At 40.0% G+C, this 12,094-nt stretch overlaps 1 protein-coding gene across 1 annotated transcript in view; it reads right to left on the bottom strand.

The window, feature by feature from the left end:
- Positions 1 to 1,121: 1,121 nt before the first annotated feature.
- fkbp4 (FKBP prolyl isomerase 4) overlaps positions 1,122 to 12,094 on the bottom strand; it is a 19,563-nt gene continuing 8,590 nt past the window's right edge. The window contains exons 4-10 of the mRNA XM_088996015.1: positions 11,961 to 12,081; positions 10,738 to 10,894; positions 10,468 to 10,642; positions 9,262 to 9,447; positions 5,704 to 5,847; positions 4,336 to 4,431; positions 1,122 to 3,444 (exon numbers count right to left, since the gene is read on the bottom strand). Of these exons, the coding sequence (XP_088852141.1) occupies positions 3,346 to 3,444; positions 4,336 to 4,431; positions 5,704 to 5,847; positions 9,262 to 9,447; positions 10,468 to 10,642; positions 10,738 to 10,894; positions 11,961 to 12,081 (978 nt within the window). The 3' untranslated portion in view covers positions 1,122 to 3,345. The remainder of the gene's footprint in view (positions 3,445 to 4,335; positions 4,432 to 5,703; positions 5,848 to 9,261; positions 9,448 to 10,467; positions 10,643 to 10,737; positions 10,895 to 11,960; positions 12,082 to 12,094) is intronic.

The raw sequence follows: 12,094 nt of genomic DNA, 5'->3' as shown, positions 1-12,094 counted from the left end.
TCTTTTTTTGATGATACATTTCCCCCCAATGTTGCCTCAAAATGGCACGTTTTATAGCATCTAAAATACCCAAAACACACAGTATATTTTTATTCAAATGCAAAACACCAATAAAAATGACTTAGTGTCCAAAATCAGCAAAAAAATGCGCTGCGAATTGGGTATTTTCAGAAAGTCCCGCCCCCAGTTCGTGACGTCACGCCAAGGCATCTTGCATTGCTGGAGAATCTAAACAATGGCTTCAGATTTGGAGAATATGCTTTCTTGTTACACATCCAGTTATGAATATGATTCAAATAGTTCTGAAGAGGAAAGCATACATGTTTGCAATCGATTAAATAATTTATTCCACGCCATTTTGAGGCAACATTGGTGGAAAATCTCTCACCCAAAAAAAGGCACAAAATGGCGACCTCTTGTGGCCACCTCCAAAGGCTGATAAATTCCTTATATGGAGCTTGGATGCCCTCTTCTGGCGGCTTTTGGGTGCAACACAGTTCTCAGACCAAACATGTACAGCAAAATACATTGACGTGATGGAAGGACTGCTACAATGTGTCTTTTTTTCGGTCAGGGGCGTTCCTTTAGTGACATCACGTACGGACTCGTCACCAACTCAAAAACAAGACTTCCTGAATACTCAGAGCGCGTCTTAAAATGTAATATATAGCTATATGCGGTGGAATCTTATTAAAATACGCACAGTCGAAGTCATTTGAAGCCATTTTACAAATTATGGACACAACTTGTCCGGAGATGTCGGTTGTCCTTTAAAATGAACTACAGTAAAGTCTCGTTATATCGATAGTACTGCTTATTACGATACTATTTCTATGAACGCAAGGAGAAAATTTACATGCCGCAGGATCGGATATATCGATAGTCCGGTTATATCGATATTTTTTCCGACTCCCGAGAATATCGATATGAGACTTTACTGTACGTTGTTAGATGGTTCGATTCTACCTCTGAAATGATTTGAAGATATTTTTTTGTGTATTCTGAAAAAAAAATTACTTGGGGGGGGGGGGGGCTTCTTTTGAGGAAGGTAATGGTTATCAATGCAACTGCAGATAAAGGATGAAAATGCAGTTAAGAACATCACACACATCCATGCAAAGGAGCTTTTAACTGTTTATTGAATCATTCCGCGAGGCCACACCAAAACAGCCCACACCCCTTCTGACAGTCCAAGTCGACAAAAAGTGGTTTTTCCACGGCAACGTCCTTTCAATCGGCTGAAAACAGCAAAACTTCATCCACACAGCAGAAAATTAAGACGCTCAAACAAAGTCCGGTATAGCTGTTTTGATGCTCGTTTACATGTCCAGGTATATTCCAGTTGATTACTTTTGTCGTATTCACAACCATTCAGAAATCACAAGCACAATACGTTTGGGGAGGGGAAATTATTGAAAGTACACTATTAGTCCCAAAAGCACTGCTGAGTTTACGCAAACCTAAAACAGAGCTTCTGGAGAATTCCACCAGAGAATATGATCCAATGACTTACCCCCAAAATCATTCTCGCATTCTTGCTACATGCATGCAGTGTTCCCTCACTTTCCGTGGGAGGGATTCTTGTTAGGTAAACCAGATTTGAACATTTGCGAGTTTCTCAACGGTCTGAGTGAAGCATTGACACCATATTTCCCAACTCGCATATGATGAGGGAACAGTGTTCGGGGAGCAATGACCCAAATAAGAGGAGAAAACACCATGCTTCCCCTTCTGCGAACAGGTACTGAGTAGTGCATGAGAAGCCGTAATTTCCAAATTGGTGTTTGGATAACAAATCCCCCCCCTCAAAAAAAAGTATATTTCTTGACTGGTCCGACTTGGAAGGATCAAAAATATTAAGAAAACCAGCAAAATAGTGAGGTGAAACTGCAATGGATGAAATTATGGTCACAAATGTAAATTTGGAATCACTGAACTGCGAAGTAGTGAGGGAACACTGAATTAACGTTTGGAGCATTCTAGCACACTGTAATAGAGAGTTCAGACATCGCCAATCCTGGAATTGATCACAAGGCCCATAAAAACGGAGGCTTGAGAGAAACAAATACAGTGATACCTTGGCTTACGAACTTAACTGGTTTCTAGACAGAGTGTGTAAGGCAAAAAGTGTGTATCCCAAAAATTAATTTCCCATCGGAAACCATTAAAATGAGAATAATCCATTCCCAGGTCCCCATAAAACAATTTTCTACTTTCTAATTTTCTAAGCCTTAAAACTACACAAAATATACCTTATTTTATGTATAAGAAAAGTGCTATGGTATCATAATTAAGGAAATAAACTGTACTTTATAATAAAGTGGTTTTATTTACCTTTGTGACGGTCATTGATGGCTTGATGGAATGGAGTGGCCTCAGCATTAAACACTTGATGAGGAACGTAACCTTGTTCTTTCACCATCTTGAGGAATGATCCCTTGTAGGTGCTTTCTCTGTGATAATTTTATCTGGTTCCTCATCAATTGTGTCCTGTTCAGCTGGGTTGATAGCCTTTTCCATCAAGTGTACAGATGGCTTCTGCGGGTTGTTTGTGGAGCCTGATGGGATATTTTAACCTTGCTACACTCTGCCTTTGAACTATCAAAGTTGAAACTCACTGTCGTCTGCCTGTCTCTTTAATGTTGAAACCACCCCCCCTCACTGCTGCGTTCTTGACCAATCACGTGGCTTTAACCGAAGACTGGGGGCGGGGGAAAAATTCAGCAGCCATTTTCTTTTTGAAGAACGGCTTCACTCTCTATCTGTAAACCCCACACCCCCTCACTGCTGCATTCTTGACCAATCACGTGGCTTTAACCGAAGACTGGGGGCGGGGAATTGAGGACAAAAACAGTCGGCTGCCATTTTGTTCTTAGAAGAACGGGCTCGTTCGCGAATGGCACATCACTTATTGAGGCAGCTCCGTGTGTATCCCAAAAAAGTTTGTATGCCAAGGTAAAATTCAGAAATTTAACGTTCGCAAAGTAAACTGAAAAGTTCGTAAGCCAAGGGGTTCGTAAACCGAGGTATCACTGTATATTGCAAGGTGAATAGCCCTTTACAGCTAACGCAAAGTCAGATGTGAAACACACCTGTAAAGCTGCGGGTTGAGAGTTGAGAAGGGGGCACATGAGCACAAAAATATTCAAACCACATCACGCCAGCTTCAGATCGCCGCCACAATTAACGACAATGGCAAAAGAGGCCCGGATGAAGAAAGCTAGCAGTCAGGGCTCTTGTTGACACTTGCTTCTTGCACCCACGCATACCGTCACACACAAAACACAAAACGGATGAAGTAACAAAATTCAGAAGAACATGAGAACCGTCAGAATGTACGGCGTGTTAGACTTTCGCGTCGCCCTCTGCTTCCTTGTGTGCACTCTCGATCTCCATATCTTCACTGTTTCCGTTCTCCTTGCTTTTCACATTCTCGGACACTTTCTGCAAAACACCAAAACGCCGCCAGGTTGGTTGAGCTGTTCAAGATTGTTGACACCGTTAGTGCCGTTCTATCATTTTAACTCATTTACTGCCAGACGTGCAAAAATGTGTCCACTCCAATGCCAGGGTTTTTGTCATTGTCACTTAAATTCCAAGACCCACAGAATATTGAGTTTTAGGAATACATAAACATTCAAAGTCAAAGTCAGCTTTATTGTCAAATATGCTAATATGCATGACATACAGCACAGATGAAATTAATGTTCCCTTGGACCCAGCGTGCAAGGCACTTAAAATGTAGGTTAAAAAGACAGACAATTGACAACAGACAATACATGTAATTTCTGAATGCAAAGTGAGGTATTGTCGTATGTAAAGTGAGGTAGGGACGTATGTAAAGTGAGGTAGTTTCCTCTGTAAAGTGACATAGTGTAGTAACGCAAAAACAAACAAAAAAATGTTGAAGTTTTGGTCTTGCAGAAAAAAAACTGAGTTCAGGATGATAGTACAGCGTGTAGCCGCTACACGTTGTACTATCATCCTGAACTCTTTTTTTTTTACACTACACTGTAGCGTGTACTCAGAGTTTGGTGAGTGTGGCAGTAGGAAGGGGCGGGGGTAGGGCTGGGAGGGAGTTGAGTCTCCTGAATGCCTGATGTTATTGTATGTAATGTTTCCAATAAACCAATGAAATAATTATATGGCCTAAATTAATACACAAGAAATATTTTTAAATGGCTAATTTGATCCAAAAATCTTTATCAGCACCCAAACAAGAGAAAACAAAACCCGTACTATTTCGGGAATGGCGCTCTACGTCATATTTTCAATTCCCGAATAAATTTGTGAATGGCAGTGAATGCGTTAAGGTGGCAAGATCCATTTCATTACCTTGGAATCCCTCTCTGCAAACTTCTGGAACATGTTAGCATATGTGCGCTTGTCCTTCTCGTGCTGCTCCTTCATGTGCTTCTGACAAAGAACCATCTGGGTGATGACAAGAATGGAAGAGACGTCAAATAAACAACATCCACAGATTGGAATACCCCTTTGGTGAGACGAGCAAAGTACTTGGACCGTGACGTTTTATTTATGTATTTTTGTTGCTGTTGAATATTTCTGAGCAGCCATTTGGCCATTCTTGCGCTAAGCTGATGAGGGTGGTAAGGGGGTGTATCATTTTAGAAATGTCCTGTGTTGCTCCTATGTTCCTCCTCTTTTCATTGTGAGAGGGGTGTTACTCGATCAGGTGTGCCCATTAAAGGACAACCAACGCCTCCAGACAAGTTGTGTCCATAATTTGTAAAGTCACTTCAAATGACCTCTACCGAGCGTATTTTACAAAGATGCCACCGCATGTAGCTATATTTTACGTTTTAAGACTCACGCTGAATATTCAGGAAGTCTTGTTTTCAAGTTGATGACGATGAAAGTGACACACAATGCATTTTGCGGTACTTTGTTTGGTCTGAAAACATCGCGTTGATCCGTGTTGATGGCGAAATTAGAAGGAAAAACACATAAATAACACTATGGTGAATCGTTGTGTGTTGCACCAAGACTACTAGTTGACACAAATTCCCAGCAGACAAATCAGCCCATTTCCAACGGAGCTTGGGCGCCATCTTGTGCATTTCCTGGGACGCTACATTGGAGTCCTAATGGATCGAATTGATATGGAAGGACTCCTTTAATCGATTGCAAACATGTATGCTTCCCTCTGCAGAACTATTTGAATCATATTCATAACTGGATGAGTAACAAGAAAGAGTCTTCTCCGAATCTGAAGCCATTCTTCTGATTCTCGAGCAAGGCAAGACGTCTTGGCGTGATGTCACGAACAAGGAGGCGGGACCTTCTGAAACTTTCTGAGGTTACTTTGAAGTAGTTTTGGGACACTTGAAGTCATTTTTATTGGTGTTTTTCATTTGACTAAAAATATCAGCCTGCGTGTTTTGGGTATTTTAGATGCTATAAAACGTTTTACTGATGTCAGTTAGGAAGCAAAAAAATGGTGTCGGTTGTCTTTTAAGTAGATTGAGAGTAGCTCTCATGGCTTGAACTCAATCAGTATCATAAATTATTAGAGATTAAATAGCATTAGCAACAAGAATACAACCACAGGGACCAAATTCAGATCCTCCAGCAGTGATGTCACCTGAAGTTTGGATGCTGAGAAATAAATAAATAAATCAACCCCAAGTCAAGCAATCATCGCCCATTACGTAAGCACGTTGAACTTCTTGAGTGCCATCATACCTGAGTCTTAGCAGCTTTGTTAACGGGATAAAGTTGGACAACACGCTGAAAGTCATCCCTGGCTTTGTCAAACTCTTTCATGCCGAACAGTGCCTCTCCCCTTCGGAATAGTGCCTTCTCACTGGATTCGTCCAACTCCAGCGCCTGTCACCACATAAACCAAACAGTCTTTATTAAATTGTCGTCAAGTGTAAACTTTGCCATCATTTTGTGAGTGGAAAAATGTTTTAAATCCAAATGTAAAATCTCCCCTAAAAAAATTAAGTGACATGATGATTTCTTCTGATTTTGCTTTACCAAGGTTGACATGCCATCATCACATTCTGTTCAGGGCAAGAGGTTAATGGTGTATCTTATGCCACCTAGTGGAAGACCATGTTAGTGTTCTACCTGCCGAAGTATACTAACTAAACTGATTGACATAAACTAAAATGGAGCATGATATTTCTAAACTGCAAATGAAAAACCATTATTTGACTAAAATCTATTTTTCTAATAAATCAACAATTCTAATTCAAGTCACATAATTTATTAATACATAAAATAAACAAACATTTTCAATTTTCTTTATTGACTGCACAATCAATACTGTGCGATTTTCATATTCGACTGTATTATAGAAAAGACTAAGAGACCAGACGTTGCACAATATTTCTTACTCGTGTCTAATTTATTTGCTTTGAAGATTTCCAATGTGCGCTGTAACAGCTCTGAAATCATTCCCATTAGCAGTGTCTGAAACCCATGACCCGTGAAAGTTAGCGGACACCAGGGCAGACAACTCTGAAAAGTTGCCTGCCCGGCCATAAAGTTGCCAACCCCATTTTTCACAACTTGAAACACAATAAGACGACTAATCGCAAAAAAAAAAAAAAAAACATTGTTGCAAAGTATAAATGTTTTTTTTTTTTTTAATTAAGGATGTACCTACCACAAATGCTCCCTAGCTTAATTTATGCCAAATATCCCTTGCTGAATATTTTGCTCCAGTTGTCGTTTGTCCATACACTGTCATGGTGCACAATGCAATGTTTGCGTTGCGTTGTCTGCTACAAGCCACGTGAACTCCTCCTAAGTGCCTTTCAAAACACTCAAGGACACTTTACAGTCACGGAATAATGTACGTTTACGTTTTGTAGCGTCATAAATTTTGTTAGCTTCTTTTAAATCTTTCTTCTGGGGCTGAGGTTCTGTGCATTTACTTTGGAAAATGATATGCAAATCAACGACCTTATAACGTTCTGGAAAGTCCGAAGCAGGCTTCTGATTGGCTGCCGTGCCGAGTATGCAAATTTGTATACGTTTCATTTTTGGTTTTGATGAATGAAAGCTGTACGAACCGTTGTACGAACAGTTATGTGAAAGGATCTGGGTTAAAATTTCACAGAATACCGATCAGTGACGGAAAACCGGTTCGTTTGGCAATTTGCATACTCGGCACGGCAGCCAATCAGAAGCCTGCTTCGTGCTTCGGACTTTCCCGAGCATTCTAAGGTCGTGCATTTGCGTATCATTTTCCAAAGTAGATGCACAGAACCTCAACCCCAGAAGAAAGATTCAAAAGAAGCTAACAAAATTTATGACGCTACAAAACGTAAGCGTACATTATCCCGTGACTGTAAAGTGTTCTTGAGGTTTTGAAAGGCGCTTAGCAACTGGAGTTCATGTGGCTTGTAGCAGTTTGCTTGTAGTGTTGCTTTAATGAATAAAGTTTTCTTTGAAAAAAATCTTTTTATTTTTTCTTGAAGAAGTTGTCGGCCACCTGGGCGGAGACGTTTTTCTAAGTTGTACGCCCGACATAAAAGTTGCCCGCCCCGGGCGTTCGGGCACACACGTTATTTCAGACACTGCCATTAGCCACTAAACGTAAATACAGTAAAGTCTCGTTATATCGATATTCAAGGGAGTCCGAAAAAATATCGATATAACCGGGACTATCGATATATCCGACTCTGTTTGCATGTAATTTTCTCCGTGCGTGCATAGAAATAGTATCGATATAACCGGGACTATCGATATATCCGATATCGATATAACGAGACTTTACTGTAATTAACAGCAGTTTGCTGCAACAAATTGTCACTACTCTCCGCATACTTATTCGATTGTTTCTTAAAAAATGAGGATGTTTGTTTGCTGCCTATTTTTAATGTCTTTTAGAATTTTACTTCTGTTCTCATGCTCCATATTGAAACCATCCGCCATGTTTGATGTAAATACTGCAAAGCACCATGGGTAAATTAATATTCAATTAGCCCTTTTGGTAGTTTCTGGAGGAACAAAAAAAATCCCCCACCTCTGATAAACAAATGAATAAATCAACCAAGAATGTTTTTATTAAAATGAATACTAAGGGAGAAACCATTGTGCAGTAGACATTTTTTGCTTGTGCATGGTGACCCAAAAAGATGCGTACCCATGCAAATTTCAATTGTGGCTTTGATTAAAAAGCTATTTATTTCAAATGTCAACCACACATTATTCAGTTTATGGAAGACCATTCACCAGAGTTTCATCTATTTCTGTCAATTTTTAGTCAATTTATGGCTTTCCCAAGATGGGTTCCAAATGTCCACCATTTCGTTGCAAGCAAACCTGTACTCATCTGACAAAGTTATCAATCACTTTTACACACTCTTCTTTCGAGATGGCTCTTATTTTTGCTCTGATGACATATTTCAGTTCTTCAAATGTTTGTGGATTTCCCTGGTATACATTGTCTTTGAGGAAACCCCACAGATAAAAATCTGGGGGGTTAAGATCTGAACTGAAATGATTTTTTTTTTGGCGGATGGTTTCAATATGGAGCATGAGAACACAAGTAAAATTCTAAAAGACATTAAAAATTGGCAGCAAACAAACATCCTCATTTTTTTAAGAAACAATCGAATAAGTATGCGGAGAGTAGTGACAATTTGTTGCGGCAAACTGCTGTTAATTACAGTAAAGTCTCGTTATATAACTCTTTGAACTCTTTCAACAGTAGCCAAAATGGAACTGTATCGTGCCACTTAGCAGTTTTTTTTGACAACGATACTAGTGCAGCGTGTTCTACCGGGAACAAATTCCTTGTGTGTTCTACATACTTGGCAATAAAGATGATTCTGATTCTGATTCTAAATTTGCTTCTTTAGCTATTTTAACAGAAGTACAGTAAAGTCTCGTTATATCGATATCGGTTATATCGATAGTACCGCTTATTACGATACTATTTCTATGAACGCAAGGAGAAAATTACATGCGCGCAGGATCGGATATATCGATAGTCCGGTTATATCGATATTTTTTTCGGACTCCCGAGAATATCGATATAACGAGACTTTACTGTATGTCATAAGTGACGCAGATCATGTAGCAATATGCGCTATTCGTAATAGACATGCACCGGTGCTGGCGCAGTGGAGTTACAAAGTTGCGCCAGTGCCTGTCAAAGTGCGTAAATGGCGCGGCCCAGATGCATCCCTGTACCTGTCATTGGCATCCTTTGTGAACCCTGATAACAATTTTGGAATTAAATGAAGATACATTGGATTGTTCCTTGTGTGTGTCATGTCTTGCCTTGTTGCAGTTTTCCAGTGCTTGGTTCGGCTCTTTCAGCTTCAGATAGCACATGGCCAGGTTGAGATGCGCAGCCAGTCGAAGCGCTTTGGCTTTTTCCTCCTCCTCCTCGGACAATCCCGATGCCTTTTCAAGCCACGACACGATCCTCTTGTACTGCATGGATGCTTGCTTGAACATTCCCTTCTGAAAGTCAACACAAGCAGTGACCGTCAGATAACATCCGCTATTGAGGCCGGGCAATAATTCAATATCAAAATGTATCGCGTTAGACGTGATTGGTATCAATAATACAGTATGTATCTGCTATCTAGCTGGCTAGCTAGCTAGCTATTGGCTATCTATTAACTAGCTTTCTATTTATTTGAGTTGCTTCCGGGTTGAGTGAACGCTGGCGCATGTTTTGTTTCATCCCATTTAGCTTTTATTGTCTTGTCTCTTGACTATTTTTAGTTTTTTTCCTCTCTTAAATTCTTTTTATTTATCTTGCCATCCAGCTATAAATGAAATGCATTATTATTAGCTATCTAGCCAGCTGCCTCGCTAGCTATTTGCTATCTTTTGCTAGCTCTTTTAGCTATCTAGCTAGCTTTCTATTGGCTATGTCGCTTTGATCCTCTCCTCTTTCATCCAGAACTGCTTCATGTCACAAAGAGGGTACAGAAAGTGCTGAAGAATTAATGACTGTGTCTTTGTGTTGTCATATTTGCTATTTAGATTTTTTTGTTTTCTGTTTACTTTATGTTACTTCCGGGTTGAGTGAACGCTGGCGCGTGTGGCTGCCGCTGCTCACCCGCAGAAAACATATCCTATGCCTGTAAAGCGTCCTTGAGAGTTTTGAAAGGCGCATATAAATGAAATGTATTATTATGTTCTTGAGAGTTTTGAAAGGCGCTTATAAATACAATGTATTATTATTATTATCTATAGCTAAGCCACTACTTGTTGTGACTGTAAAGTGCTGAAGTTTTGTATAAATACAATTTACTATTATTATTATTATTATCGATTAGCTGCCACTGCTCACCCACAGAAAAGCTTGTTGTGACTGTAAAGTGACCTTGAGAGTTTTGAAAGGCGCGTATAAATTAAATGAATTATTATTATTATTATTATTATTATAAAAATGCCTTTGATTATAATGTTCGACGAAAAACCCAACAGGAGTTTCTTTCTTGCGTCAAAGGTTCAACCACCTGTCCATACCTTAAAATATTGCGTCCCCTTCTCTTTGACGACGACGCTCTGTTCCAACGTCTCCGACGAATTCATCTCCCATGACTCTTTGGCCTTTTCCAAGGCTGTGAGCTTAATCTTATATTGTAAAAGCGCCCCGCCGGGAATGTCATATTTAGCATTTCCCTCACTCCCAAAGCCGTATCTTCAAGAAAATAAAACAAAACAATACATTTGATTTTCCATCTAATGTTGCTTTTATGTCTACAATTGCGGGTCCTTACGAAACAGCAATCGTACTTCGCTTTGATGTGGAACAGAGCTTCCTCTCCCTCCTCCATGGCCATGATGGCTTTCTCCGCTCCAGCCGGCAAGCCAAGACACTCTCCTTCTCCAATCACGAATTTCAGTTCCCTCTCGTCAAACACGCGCCCCTCGTAGCTGCCCTCCACCGTCACTGAAGAGGAGTGTATCCAAAATCCCATGCTTAGAATATTATTAGATCAATATTGGGCAATTTACAAGGCTGTAATATCAGCGTTTTATTAGAAGTGTCTGTGTAGGCTAGGTTAAGGAACAACCAACGCCTCCAGACAAGTTGTGTCTATAATTTGTAAAATCACTTCTACTGAGCGTATTTTACAAAGATTCCACCGCATATAGCTATATTTTACGGCTTAAGACGTGTTCTGAATATTCAGGAAGTCTTTTTTTCGAGTTGATGACGATCCACTGCGTGACGTTATATTTGGAGAGAAAGCGACACACAATGCATTTTGGGTACTTCGTTTGGTCTGAAAACTCCGCGTTGAGGGTGAAATTAGAAGGAAAACACATAAATAACGCGATGGCGAATTATTGTTGTGTGTTGCACCAAGACTACTATTAGATACTAGTTGACACAAATTCCAAGCAGACAAATCAGCCCATTTCCAACAGAACTTGGGCGCCATCTTGTGCATTTTCTGGGACGCTACAGTTGAGTCCTGACGGCTCGAATTGATATGGAAGGAGTTCTTTAACCGATTGCAAACATTTATGCTTTCCTCTTCAGAACTATTTGAATCATGTTCATAACTGGATGAGTAACAAGAAAGCATCTCCAAATCTGAAGCCATTGTTTTGATTCTTGAGCAAGGCAAGACATCTTGGCGTGACGTCACAAACACGGGGGCGGGACCTTCTGAAACTGGCCATTTCCGGTTTCATTTCGAAGTCGTTTTTGGACACTTTAACTCATTTTTATTGGTGTTTTTCATTTGACTAAAAATATAAGCCTGTGTGTTTTGGGTATTTTAGATGTTATAAAACGTTTTTCTGATGTCAGTTAGGAAACAAAAAAATGGTGTCAGTTGTCCTTTTAGTAAAGTTAGTTTGCTGACGAAGCTCTTCAGATGGAGTGAAACATCCAACACCTTCAAAGAAGTACAGATGACGGCTGAGGAAACCTTTTCATCGATTTATCAGAAGTGGACATCATAATAAATATGTTTCTTATCAAGGTAGAATGAGGAAAGGGTTACCTTCAACAGAGGATCCTTCATTGGGTTTGGCATATGGCTGCCCTTTAGTGATAATGCGACGGATAATCCCTCCATCCTCATCTTCGGTTAAATCCTCCCCGCGGAATTCAAAAAGTTCCACCTAGAGGTGAAGA

Source organism: Hippocampus bargibanti, linkage group LG05 (genome assembly GCF_051943395.1).
Source record: "Hippocampus bargibanti isolate YZ-2025 linkage group LG05, ASM5194339v1, whole genome shotgun sequence".
In the NCBI taxonomy this organism is placed as follows: Eukaryota; Metazoa; Chordata; class Actinopteri; order Syngnathiformes; family Syngnathidae; genus Hippocampus; species Hippocampus bargibanti.
This window is presented reverse-complemented; position numbering and strand designations above follow the sequence as displayed.